Source organism: Ostrinia furnacalis, unplaced genomic scaffold (assembly GCF_004193835.3).
Source record: "Ostrinia furnacalis isolate ACB-3 unplaced genomic scaffold, ASM419383v2 OfSCF0629, whole genome shotgun sequence".
Lineage (NCBI taxonomy): Eukaryota > Metazoa > Arthropoda > Insecta > Lepidoptera > Crambidae > Ostrinia > Ostrinia furnacalis.
This window is the reverse complement of record NW_021130868.1, coordinates 444,250-457,935: the sequence shown is the minus strand read 5'-3', so window position 1 is coordinate 457,935 and position 13,686 is coordinate 444,250. Positions and strand designations below refer to the sequence as shown.

Below are 13,686 nucleotides of genomic sequence, written 5' to 3'. Positions count from 1 at the left end.
TAAAGTTAACTCTTTGACGACCTCCCATGAATCAAGTCTAAAACCGTTTTCTTCCAGCCATCACACGGCCACGGTTCATACGGTCACTCATCACACCCCAGCTCGACTGTGATCGTCAGGCCGCACTCTGAAGGCCCTCCACACACCTACGACCACTACCCGACTCAGGATTGGGAGCTGTCTGGACCAGGACTTGGCAATGAGTAAGTGGTTCTTTTAGATGGTATTCTACAGACTACAGTGTTTAGTCGGGCGATAGTTTTTCGGGCTATTAATCAGTATGAACAGGTATGGAAGTGCGCACGATCTTCTACACAAATTACAAGACCGCCAACCATCGGCCGACTAAAAGTTTGTAGTTTGTGGAGAGTCTTAATGAGTAGAAGGAATTTAATTATACTCGTACATCTTGTTCTCTCCACAGTAAGATAATTATATTCAGGTCTACAACTGGGCTGGTTGGAACTCAACTAGCGAAGGTTAACGGGACTATTCCCACCTCTCGTTCCCACCGCTGCAACTCCTGTGTAGCCAGAATCTACAGCTTGACCGCCATAAAAACCCAACCAATGAAGGTCAAGAAAGTTTGTCCCGGGGGAAAGTTAAACTGTCATTGGACCCGCAACGAAATTAATCAGAAGTAGGTATACAGGGTGGAATTTTATAATGCCACCTCGAAGGAAAGTAGGTACTCTTAATATTGTAGATAGAAAAATTTTCTCAAAGAAAACATTCCTTTATTTTTGAAAATAAATAGAACTGCATTCAAAGATTTCCAAAAATTTGCTTGCCACACCCGGTAATCGAACCAACTAAAATCAGTTAAAAATTACACCCTGTATTTTTATTAAATCGATCGTAAGGGTTAAGTGTAAGGATGAAATCTCTCTAACAAACTTGATAAATCATATGAAAGGAAAGCCATGAAATCTTACATTATTTTAATTATGTTACAGAAAATTGTATGGTATGGTAGTGAATTTTCGAAAAAAAATCGAAAATCTTTGAATGCAGTTCTCTTTCTTTTCAAAAATAAAGGAATGTTTTCTTTCAGTAAAATTTTCTATCTACAGTATTAACAGTATTTTCCCTCCAGGTGGCATTACAAAATTCCACCCTGTATAGGAGGAGTTCGAAATTAAGGTTCGACTTCCTTCCATTGCGAAGCGGATGACAGGTAATAACGGTAATAAACAAAGGTTTAATAATAATGAAGATTCTAGTCTCGGGGATATCTGTCTTTAAATCCACAAACAATAAGTCAACAGAATAGAGTAAAAGTTCGGATTATAATCTCTACTTTCCTCTGATACAAGGGAAAGGGGACCAACTTTCAACATTTTTGGAATGTGCTAAATACGGGCAAAATTATGTCTTCTTGTCTTCTTATGTCTCATGTCACTGAAAAAATAGAATTCACCTGATTTAAAACGACGAGGCTTCAAATTAAATAACTCAGTAGGAATCAAACTGATGTCAACAACTTAATTAACTTTAGTAGATAATTTAAAGGTCAGTGACCATGAGCATGACCATGAAATGAATGACTAATATTTGTTAAGTGTAGATGGCCAGTGAAAGTCATTGATTCAACAAGTTTACTTAGAAGTAAAAGTGTTTAATGGCGATCATAGTACTATAAATAGAATGGCAAAATAAATACATTCAGTTAACAGTCTGCACCCATTAAAAAGGTCGTTGAACTAGCCGCCATGAGAAATGCTAGACATTTTTATGTCGTTACTACTCGATGCTAATAACATTCACTTGAAATGACCGCCACACAGGAAAGTAATTCTTACAAAAATATTTAACATTCAAAGTATGACGTCATACGATGATGATTTGGAGACAAATTTTTGAAGCAAGAGCTACAGATAATAGAGAAACAAATTTTAATATTATGCGAACACTCGAGCATTCGACAGGCCTCCCTAACAAGCGATCAGACTAAATCTTAGGGCTCGTGGGTGGACTTTCCGGTACGTGGCCTCCATCCCAGAACCTTGCTACCCCATCGGTCGGCATCGGTTACCTAACCTTTATTTGTCACCTGTCATCCACTTTGCAAAAGAGGGAAGTCGAACCTTAACTTCAAACTCCTCCTATGTTCTTCTGATTAATTTCGTTGCGGGTCCAATGACAGTTAACTTTCCCACGGGACATACTTGACCTTCACTGGTTGGGTTTTTATTGGCGGTCAAGCTGTAGTGCCTGGCTACACAGGAGTTGCAGTGGTAGGAACGAGATGTGGGAATAGTCCCGTTGCCTCGTCGGCCGTCAGTTCTGCGTATGTACTATGTGCCCTGCCTACTGCCACCTCAGCTTGCTATCCTGTCTAGTCCGTAGAGATTCTATTAAAATGCATTTATTATTTCAGGTACGTGGCGTCAGGCATATCCAGTATCCACCGCAACGCGATCGCCAACTTCAAGCCAGATGTCAATGACGCTAATGACATCAACTCATGGGGACTGGGCATGCCACCAGGTGAGACAAGGCATCCGGATCGTGGAACGCGGACGAATCATCATCATCATCATCTCAGCCATAGGACGTCCACTGCTGAACACAGGCCTCCCCCAATGCTTTCCATGTTGCCCGGTCGGTAGCGGCCTACGTCCAGCGCCTTCCTGCTACCTTTATGATGTCGTCATTCCACATTGTGGGTGGACGTCCCACGCTGCGTTTTCCGGTATGCGGCCTCCACTCCCGTGCACACACTAACGCAGACGAATGCTTGAGGCTAAAGGCCGATAGTGATGTCCCGCATTCCTGACCCATAAGGTTTACCGAAGGCAACGTTAGGTTTTTAGTGGGTAGGCCCTGCCTTTCTGCCAGAGAGAACCCCACTAGCCACCCACTTTTATGTATTTTCCTGACGAAAAAAAGGCGTGCGTGTCGTGTCGTGACACGCGCAGTACAGGGTTCCGTAGTTGCCCGTCATTACCACAATATACTTCAAATGCTACCCAAAATCCATTACGAAACAACGTTCAAAACTCGATAGAATCATTCGTTCATTCGTTTCAACCGAATGACATCCACTGCTGGACAAAGGCCTCCCCCAAGAATTTCCACAAAGACCGGTCCTGCGCCGCCCGCATCCAGGCACCTCCTGCGCCTTTCACCAGATCGTCGGTCCACCTAGTGGGAGGCATGCCCACAGAATCATTAGATTCTGGTACTATCATTGGTAAAATGTCTTTGACTAAGATGGGCTTGCTCTTATTAACAATCTTAGGTACTGGAGGGATGCAGGTGCAATTTATGGAATACTAGCGGCCGCCCGCGACTTCGTACGGGTGGATCCCGTTTTACCCCCTTCATCTATCTTACGCGGTTTAGATTTTTTCATACAAATGTTTTTTCCCGCTAACTCCCGTTCCCGTGGGAATTTTGCAATATCCTGTTGTAACTAAGCTTTAAGTTTACTAAGGTACCTGCATGCCAAAGGACAATGTTCGTTCTCCATACATTGTTCGCCTAAAGAACCAACAATTTTGACATATTACTACCCGAAAGCGAAATAATACGATTCTGTGTGTAAGAACAATGATTCCTGATGGACACTTGCCATAAAATAATGATTAAGAATATTAAATCACAGCGATTTTATAATATGTCGTTTATGACAACATGGCGTCTAATGTATTGTGTGAATGTATGAACAACCGATTCGCGAAAAATGTTTGGTATTGTCGTCACGCCGAGTCGCAGCCAAATAGTATAAAATAATAGAACAAGTTTTATTTTCAAAATCGATATTTTATTGTCTATGATGGCCGCAGGAACATCACTATACATGGACTCCCAGCAATAAAGTACGGTAATGCCTCGTACAGATTTTATCGGCAAAAATTATGGAACTTGATAGGTTTTAGACCATGCCACGCACCAAAACGTCCGGAAGTTGTAATAGTATTATAGAATAAACGTTAAAAGACTTATTTATTTAATTTTTCAATGCTTAAGTGTCCATTAGAATGAAAGGGTGCTTAATGTATTAAAAAAAATAGAAAATAATTATGATGGGTTAATGTTTTTGGGCGGTTTTTTAGGCGGTTTCTGACAATGTCCTTTCAAGTGTCTAACTTAAGCGGTTTAGATTTTTCATACAAAAGGATTTTCCGCTAATTCCCGTTCCCGTGGGAATGCACCTCTACGGTACCTAAGCTACGTCCCTTCCAAATTTCAAGTGCCTTAGTTTAGTCGTTTAGGCTGTGCGTTGATATGTCAGTCAGTCAGTTTCTCCTTTTATACATATATTTAGATGTGGAGCGCCTTAAAGGCCTTATGGTTGTATAGCTTCGAGAACACAGAGGCTGCCAAAAAATTTAGCGATCGACATAATTTATGTATTTCCAGGACCTTCCACGAACACAGGGGAATATGCCAGCACCAACGTTGTGCCTCAAGTGGTGGGAAATCCCAACACTGGGCAGAGAATCAATTTGGCAGTTCCAGGAAGGTAAGAAATCTTTCATAATTAAAATTAATTTAAAAAAATCTCCAGGGTTGAAAAACAAAAATAAAGTCTCCAGAATTAATGAAGTAGGATGAACAAGATCTGTATTTTGAACTACATACGAGGGGCGGCTGATAATTTCGCGGCCTAAGGTACTTAATGAAATAAAATAAATGGTTTCTATTTTTTATTTTGTAATATAATCTTCCTCAAATGAAATACATTTCTTAAATCTCGCATACAATGCCTTTTACCCACCTAAAAATTTTTTTTTCAAAATGACGACCAACCGCAGCTTTAATTTCGTTGTTATCTGCATATCTCCGGCCCCATAAGTCCTTTTTCAAATCGAAAAACAGGAAAATATCGCTAGGTAATAGGTCTTGGCTATATGGTGGGTGGTGAATCTCTGAGCATCCGGTGTCTTTCAGGGCTTGGCCTCGCAATACGTGCGGCGTGAACGGGCGCGTTGTCTTGCAGAAAGAGCAATCCGCGTGTCAGTTTCCCACGTCATTTCTGTACAATAGCCTCGCAAACATAAAGAAATATTCTTCAGCTATCTGCCACGATTTAATTCTTTGGTCAGCCGGAACGATTTTTTCGACTATTGAACGTTTCCTTCACTCAGTATCGTGACAGGGCGGGGGTCGTTTTCACAGGTCTCTCATCCGTGTTGAAATAGTCGGGCCAATTTTTTAACCATGGTATATGAAAGTCCAGAATCCTGAAGAACCGATGACATCTCTTCAAAAATGTCTTTCGGTTTATTTTCCTTCTTTACGAGGAATTATGTCCGCGGCGCGCGGTGTCGAAATTCCGCAAATCTCCAGATTCGGCGGACATGGTGATGTCATTTGTTCGATAGAAATTGAACTATCAGTGCAAACTTAATTAGTGATTGCTTTTTATAATACTACTGAGTGTCGCAACTAGTGACATGAGTAACAAGCTAATTACTCATCGCTAAGTACCTTAGGCCGCGAAATTATCAGCCGCCCCTCGTACCACTAAAGTATGAGCCTGAACTTGAGGAAATATACGCCTTATACAATTTAAAAATACCAATTTTATTCATTTTGTATGTATTTAAAGTGTTCTTTTTTATTTTAGGCCTGTTGGACCACCAAATCCATATCGGATCAAAAAGCAGCAAGTAAAAGATCCTTTACAGGCTGAAAAAGATGCGCTGGTAAGATAAACATCTGCTAATCCACAATAATCCATATTCTGATAATGTTCTAGATAGACATTTAGAGAGAGAGATGTCAACTAATGCGCTGAGTTCGAAACTCAGTGTCGCATTAGAAATTGACACAAACAATGTAATCAAAATATGTGCTCATTATCCCCTGCGGTATTAGTACTCAACGTTCGAATAATCTTTAGTACTACGCAAGCAATGTAAACATGATGACGTCTGCAGCAATGTGTTCTGTTTTTGGGTATATTGCTGCGACACCAGCCCCGTCCCAGTGGCGGCGTAGTTACTTTGGAATTCGTTTGTTGAATTTCATGAGAAAAACTAACATGTGGCAATTATCTAAAAGCAAAAATAAAGAGATCTTGAGGAGGTGAATCGATAGTTGTAAGGTTATCCATTGTTTTTGGGACTCCCTGTATTTTGTGCATTTTTATTAATAGCTCTTATTAACATGTAGATACGAGCAGCGGCTTTAGCGGCCAGAGCGCCTCCGTCACCAGTGAGAGACGAGTTGCTCAGAGTCTCGGCCGCCAAGCTCACCGAGACCGAGCGAGTGAGGGCCGAGGCCGAACGAGTGAAGGCCGAGTCGGCACTCGTCAAGCAACAGCAGCAGATACTGGCTGCACAGGACCCAGTGAGTTTTTAGAACACCTAACGAAAGAAATATCAAACGTATGAGAGCCGAGGCCGAACGAGTAAACGCCGAGTCTGCACTTGTTATATTTAACAGCAGCGTAGAACTCTGGGTGTATGTACAAGTACCCAGTTTAGTATTGACTACTATACTCATATTTGATCGCTCGAAATCCGAGATCATACGGTGCAGTTGGCCTGCACTCGCTGCAAAAACAACAGAAATTTTCTGCACTAAACAAATATCGAATTAGGGTTGAGGTCGAAAATACCAAGTTTCCACTCATTCGCTTCCGTTCGACAAATGATCTACTAGTTATGAGTAATAAACATTTACGAATGTAATGTAATACTATCTAAAAATAACTCTGCGCTGAAATATTTAAAGCTTAATTAGTGCTTTCAATCTCTGCTTTTTAAAAAACTTTCACTTTTTCCAGGAAACGATAACAGCAGAGAAGTTCTACGGGAATCTAATAGACAGAGTGGACAAGATCCTAGCTTCAATAGGTGCGACGGAGTCTGGTTGTGGCGAGAGAGCTGTATGTGCTCTATATAGAGAGCCTTTCCGCCACGCACCGTACAGCAATCTACTGTCCAATGAACTCAGCAAGTAAGTTAAGAAAGAAAGAATAAGAAAATCTTTTATTTAACACAAAAATAACAGAGGGACTTAAAACTATACACGCATAATTTTTGTGCCAAAAAGGCGCCCGCTCAGCATTTAGTCGTCTTTATCATCAACCACCTCTGCTGCCGATGGGGCAGCAAGGTTCTGGAGTAGAGGCCACGTACCGGAAAACGACGCGTTGGACGTCCACCCACGACGTAACAAGAGGTAGCAGGAAGGCGCTGGATGCAGGCCACTACCAACCACCGATGTGGAAATTATTGGGGGAGGCCTATGTTCAGCAGTGGACGTTCTGTAGCTGAAATGATGATGCCGCTTCAGACCCAAAGGTCTCAGGTTCGATTCCCAGTGGGGACACAATGTTCTGCTCGATTTGGTTGAAAGCATAGCATGTTCTAGTTACCACCATTCATTACGAAGTGTTCAAGCAGTTGGAGGTAGAATAGCCAGTTCCTCTGTGGTTAAAGAATTCCAAATGAATCTAGCTCCCACCTTCGATCTGATCATTACTTTAATATGAGCTTTCTCGTTGTGGATGAAAAAATCTGTCTTCTGCTGAGCATATGCCAATCCTTTTTGAAGAGGAAAAAAAATATCAGCGTCTAAACGCAGCGCTTCTTTAAACGCCCAGACTGACGTACCCTTACTGTTTTCCAGAGACTCCAGCGAGTTGGTTCCCCCAGCAGACAGCACGATGGCACTTCGGTACTATACGTACGTGCAAGCAGCGAGAGACGGCCAAGAGCAGAAGGAATGTAACGCCCTTTATCCCAACTGCCCCGTAGACTTTGACAGGCACCAAAAGTAATTTAGGAGTATAAAGTCGCGCAGGGAGAGTTAAGGCGATCAATAGGTGCAAGCATTTGTTTATTTTTAAGTATTTGTGGCTCTCCACGCTGACGTCTTAGGTAGAACTGACAAACGTTTTCGGTCTCGCTTACACACATTCGTTATAATTATTTAGCAAGAACGAGGAAGGTATGTATATCGATAATTGAATTTGAGTCGACTGGGAAACAAAACCACACCTTCACTCCAAGTTTGAACCATCCAAGAATCCCCACTTGAACAGATTGTCCTTACTACAGCTGACCTGCGTCCGAAGTCTATTTAAAGACTTCCTGGTAGGCCAGGGGAGCTTATGTCCAGGTGGAGGACTTTCAGACACAGGGACAAAAAGGCAGGGGAGATCAGCTCTCTCGCGCCATAACCTGCATCTCCTGGTATTGTTCCCCAGGCGACGAAGCACATGATGTCGTGCCCTGCGTGCCCAAACAACTGCACTCAGGAAGATTTAATGAATGCTACTGACAACGCCATTCTTGTGGCGGAGTTTTGGGCCGACGCTCTGTGTAGGTTTGTTGTCGACACGACAAGAAGAAGAATTGAATTTGAGTGTGTGTTCCTGTACATGTAAATTTACGTCTGTGTGAATACCGTATTCACCTCAACTCCTTTGTGCTTCAGGCCAAGTCATTTTCTTCATTAAATTGCATTGTTGCATCCAAGTCTTGGAGATATTCTTTGTAGGCTTTGGCTGCATCTTTACATAATATTAAAAATCTCAACAAATTTTTTGTTATAATAAAAGACGTGTCATGCGCGAATAGATAACTTAATATTTTTACTATGTTATTAGTCATCCTGTATAATGTATATATTTTTTATTATGTGTAGTCGACAACACATCAATATACACAGTCATTTTGTTGCAATATAGCTGTGCTGTCGTTTGTACAGGTAAATAATAATAATAAATAAAGCTATTATTATTTAATAATATGACTATAAGATTGTTCTGGAAAGGCTGGTCTGCATTTATTATTCTAAAATGCTTAAATTGTACAGCTATGTCCAAAACCTAGCATTATTATTTATTATTAAATTTTAAGCCTTATTGCTAGATAATTGATTGATTTTTAACACCAAGTGTACAGTCTTTTACGTATTATGTAAGTAATAATAATTATTATGTTCATAAGTATGAATCTTTCAAAAGTGCGACAACTAACCCTTTACTTTTACCACAGAATACATAATAGTAGCAACAGAAATTGCACTCCCTTGATCAGCATCAGATGCCGACATTTTAACGGTAATAATAATAATGCAAAATTTCCAACGAACTTGGTGCATTCGAAATCACACCTTACTACTACGCTCACAAGAGCTCAATTTTTTTGTGATCAGATTTGATCTACGTCACAGCTCAAGCGTCAGGGTTGTTAAAGCAAAGTGAAATAAATAAAAACTAAATTTTAGGAAGCAATCATCGTATTCACGATTGGTAAACGTTAATCTAGTGGTGTTTGTATTTCGTACCATCTCCAAAGTAACTATTAATAAACTTTAGTGTTGCGATTATTCGAAATTGAACAAAAAGGTGAAGTGTCGGAAAATAAACACAGTGAAGTAAAGTTAATGTTTTATTAGCTAAAATAATGTTTTTGCTACAGCTTTTTGTCATAAGTATTTCAAATTTATTTAAAAAATGCAGTTATTTTTAATTATTTGAATTACTATTTTAAATTACAGTTAATTACGTGAACGATTTTCCATTATAAAGACGAATAACAGTGCTGTTGGAACAATAAATAAACCTTGATTGCGACGATGATCGACCGAGCGCGAGCGTGTATAGGTACGCGTGTGTACACAGACGCGTGGCGGCCCTAACTGATTTGCAACTTGAAGTTGTCGCGCGCTGTAGGTAATTATCTCGGCCGGCATAGGCGAGTGACGGAGGCCTGCTTTTACTGCGTGAAGCGATCTTGTTGATCGAATTTATCATGAATATTTTAACGTTGTCGTACAGGCTTCGGCATTCAAGGGGGCCAGCCAGACCCCAGATGTCAGGGGCCAGGCACCCTGAAATATCCTTACCTTAGAGACGCCAATGGTCTCTGTCTGTTAAAAAGTAAATTAGATAATTATTTTCGTTAGTGTGTTAATTTATTGTTTACCTATTTATTTTATTATTAAGTTTAGTTAATAAAAAACATTAAACCCAGTCATTAGGACCGTAATTAATTGATTACTTTGCTCAAAATACCAACAGTGGTTTCATGTATTTTCTGCTAAATAAATCATATTACAATTTATACGGCTTATTTATTAAGTATTTATGTTTTGTTGAATAAAATATACTTGAAATGTATCACCTTGTTTTTTTCCAAATGAAGATAATCCATAACGATTAGTCCTGCGCTCACGCATCCAGGTATTTCCCGCGACCTTCACCAGATCGTCGGTCCACCTAGTGGGAGGCCTGCCCACGCTACGTCTTCCAGCTCGTGGTCACCACTCAAGAACTTTCCTACCCCAGCGGCCATCAGCTCTACTACGAGCTATGTGCCCCGCCCACTGCCACTTGATTTTAGCGATTCTGCGGGCTATGTCAGTCACTTTGGTTCTCCTACGGATCTCCTCATTTCTGATTCGATCACATCACTGTTCACAAACTCACTATTTCATCGCACGAGCATAGCTTGCTTTGGGAGCCTTCGTATGAGGCCCATAAGAAGCGACCACTGAGCGGTCGTTACGAATATCCTTGGGGGAGGCCTTTGTCCAGCCTTGGCCGTCATTTGGCTGAATCAATGATGACATTATAAACGTGTTTCGTGCCATGTGCCTTCCACAGTAACAATAATTATAAGGATAGGCCTAGTTCACTTAGGCCAGAGCTACTATGCCAAAGGTCACGGGTTCGATCCCCACACAATACAAAATGATGTATGAATTTTTATCCTCCTTTTAAGTTCAAACGCTGGTTGATACTTTCCATAGTATTTATTGAATAACTTGTACAACAATATTACTCATCAGTATTACACAATTACATTTCGGCAGAATAGTCCGTTCGACACGATAGTTCACCATCGACTGCCCGCCATTGGCCACAAAATGCTAACGTGGTTTTCGCTACAGTGTGATCGGAAGCGGAAACCCCGGCGCATTTTGATATAAATTATTTCTTATTATAACAATGTTCTAAAAATATTGTAATAAATCATTATTTTAAATAAAATTGATATTAACATTTTACTGTTTTGATTTTAATTTATACAAGACTACAAATCACAACATGAGATCACAAACCGGAAGTGCAGTGTAAAATTATCATAATGAGACAATTAAATGGACACTGAAAGTTATTGCTTAGAAAACATTAATAATATTATTAGACAGTCTAACTCAAGTATATTATAATTATGTATAACCTAACAGCTCGGCCATCCTGTAATGCGCGAGTCCCATCGCGTTACTCAAGAAGAAATAAACACTAAAAAAACACTAGAACGAGTATTCTACATTAAGTACCTAATCATAACTCGATTTTACACAATTGAAATTAATGTGCAACATTATATTCCTTATTTTACTATCCATCCATTCTATAAAGTTTTGTATAATAATATCACTATATAGGTAACTATAACATAACTATTAACTATACTATACTGTAATCCATTCATATTACTCATTAATATTACTTATTAATATTGTTTACAATTTCATGCGTACTTAAAGAATAATATATCTGCCTCTTTGCATATAAAAATGTACAATGTATAAATATTATCTTTTTTTTGTATTACAAATCATGTCGTTTGAGTAATTTATTTCATTAGTTTAGCAAATTATTAGCTATGCGTGTGGTATCAGAAATTTAACATTTTTCATTCTATTCTACAATTGCTATCATTATCTATACTATTATTGTCATCATCGTCATCATCCCCATCACTTGTACAACTGTCAAAATTTCGATCAAAACTCATCCAAGGTTGAATTTTGTAAATGGCCGCTACGCCCTCATAACCACGAATCCATCATGCCCAAGAACCTTAGTAATGCAATAAGGCCCTTAGTATTTGACAACCAACTTCTACGACTGTCCATCATGCGGTATTTGCCTTTCTATTCGAACCAGATCGCCTATTTCATATTTCCTATGCTTATTATTCCGCTCAGCGTCTTTTAGCTGTTGTGCTTCAACGCGTTTATTTATTTCCTCTCTGACCGATTTCAGTTCATCTGGAGATATGACGTTAATAGTATCCTCAATGACCCTGGGATCTATGATTTATGATACACACGGGATTTTTGTAACAATGCAACAACCGCGAGTGTTTCAAATTCAAATGTTTTTTTTTTCTTCCGATGTCATTTTTCGGCTGAATTAGGATATAGGTTGTATAATACCGTTGCTATTACGCTGAAGGAGGATACCAGCGAAGCCATTTTTGCCGGCATCTGTATGGAGCTGAGTTACAAGCTTAGGATCATACAAGGCAAGTAATGATCGTTCTGATAGAAGATCTTTTATGATTTGAAATTATTGTTCCTGAGATTCCCCCCACACCTATCAAATATCCTTCTTCAACAAGTTAGTTACATGACGTGATGCTATCAAAGCATAATCTTTAATAACCCCGAAAGATCTAAGAATTGACGCAGTTCGTCTTGATTCGATGGTCTTAGGAAAATTGGAGACAGATTTACTCTTTTTGGAACCCCGGACGTATCCCATTTGCGTTAACTTCTAAACCAAGAAAGTCAATCTTTACGAAGGTAAAGTTGCATTTGTTCGATTTTAACGTAAGTCCGTCATTTCTTAATAAATCAAGAAACTCTCGAAGTCGCGTCAACCCTTCATCAAAGCTTTTACATGGTATAAGTATGTCGTTCATCTAGACTAGAGCATACTTGAGGTAGTAACCCGACGCGAGATCCAAAGATATGAAAAGAGTATTACCCGCACGTAAGTCCAACTGATACTCGATACTTTTTTTTACTAGAACGATCGAGCTCGCGTAGGTTGTTGCCGATTCCTTAACTATACTGCTATCTACCATTACTTGAATCATATTCCGAACTAGTGACCTTTCAGAATGGGACATACTTTATGGCCAATAAAGGACTGATTTTGAGTCTACATTTTTTTTTTTTTTTTTTAGTGTAACCTAGGTCCTGGACGCTACTCGAAAAGCAATCTCCATATTCCACTAAAGTTGTCTCAAGTGTCATACGCTGCTCATTCGTCAAGTTAGGATTACAATTTACGGTATTATCTGATTCTGATTTGCTAAAAGTGATTTCATATTTGGCTATCACATGCATTTGGGTAGCTCTGGTCAATAACACCCCGTTTTCTATTACGATATCAGAGTTAGAAAGATCATGTTTGAGAAAAGCACATTGATTATTAACAACATTGTATTCTTCGCGTAACAAAACATCAGGTCCTTGAATTGACCCATCAAAATAACATTCCCATTAACCAACAATTCGCAATTAACGGGAATGGCTCGTTATAACGTGTCTATAAGTATGGTAGCAAAATCCCGAGAAACAAGGTAAACGTTTTCAATGTTTCAGTTATTTTTTTTTTATATGAATTTGTCAGCTTTTTAAGTTATGACTATGTTTCTGGTCTTTCTCTGCAAGAGTCACCCAATAACACTGGGTATTTCGAAACATAGTCTTCAACTACATAAATCTCTACGACTTCTTTAATATTGTGTACTTCGACCATTGCAACGAAGAGACCTAATGGTTGAACAAGATTAAAGCTAGTACATCTTAAAAATTCATATAAATATAACTTCGTCAGTCATAAGATTAGTGTTTNGGTAGCAATATCCCGAGAAACAAGGTAAACGTTTTCAATGTTTCAGTTATTTTTTTTATATGATTTGTCGGCTTTTTAAGTTATGATTTCGAAACATAGTCTTCAACTACATAAAT

The 13,686-nt window shown here is 39.3% G+C and overlaps 1 protein-coding gene across 1 annotated transcript in view; it reads left to right on the top strand.

Moving 5' to 3' along the window:
* Osi17 (DUF1676 domain-containing protein Osi17) overlaps positions 1-7,774 on the top strand; it is a 36,143-nt gene extending 28,369 nt beyond the window's left edge. The window contains exons 5-11 of the mRNA XM_028323240.1: positions 58-203; positions 2,381-2,490; positions 4,369-4,471; positions 5,579-5,657; positions 6,127-6,303; positions 6,743-6,915; positions 7,591-7,774. Coding sequence (XP_028179041.1) covers positions 58-203; positions 2,381-2,490; positions 4,369-4,471; positions 5,579-5,657; positions 6,127-6,303; positions 6,743-6,915; positions 7,591-7,741 — 939 coding nt within the window. The 3' untranslated portion in view covers positions 7,742-7,774. The remainder of the gene's footprint in view (positions 1-57; positions 204-2,380; positions 2,491-4,368; positions 4,472-5,578; positions 5,658-6,126; positions 6,304-6,742; positions 6,916-7,590) is intronic.
* Positions 7,775-13,686: the final 5,912 nt, after the last annotated feature.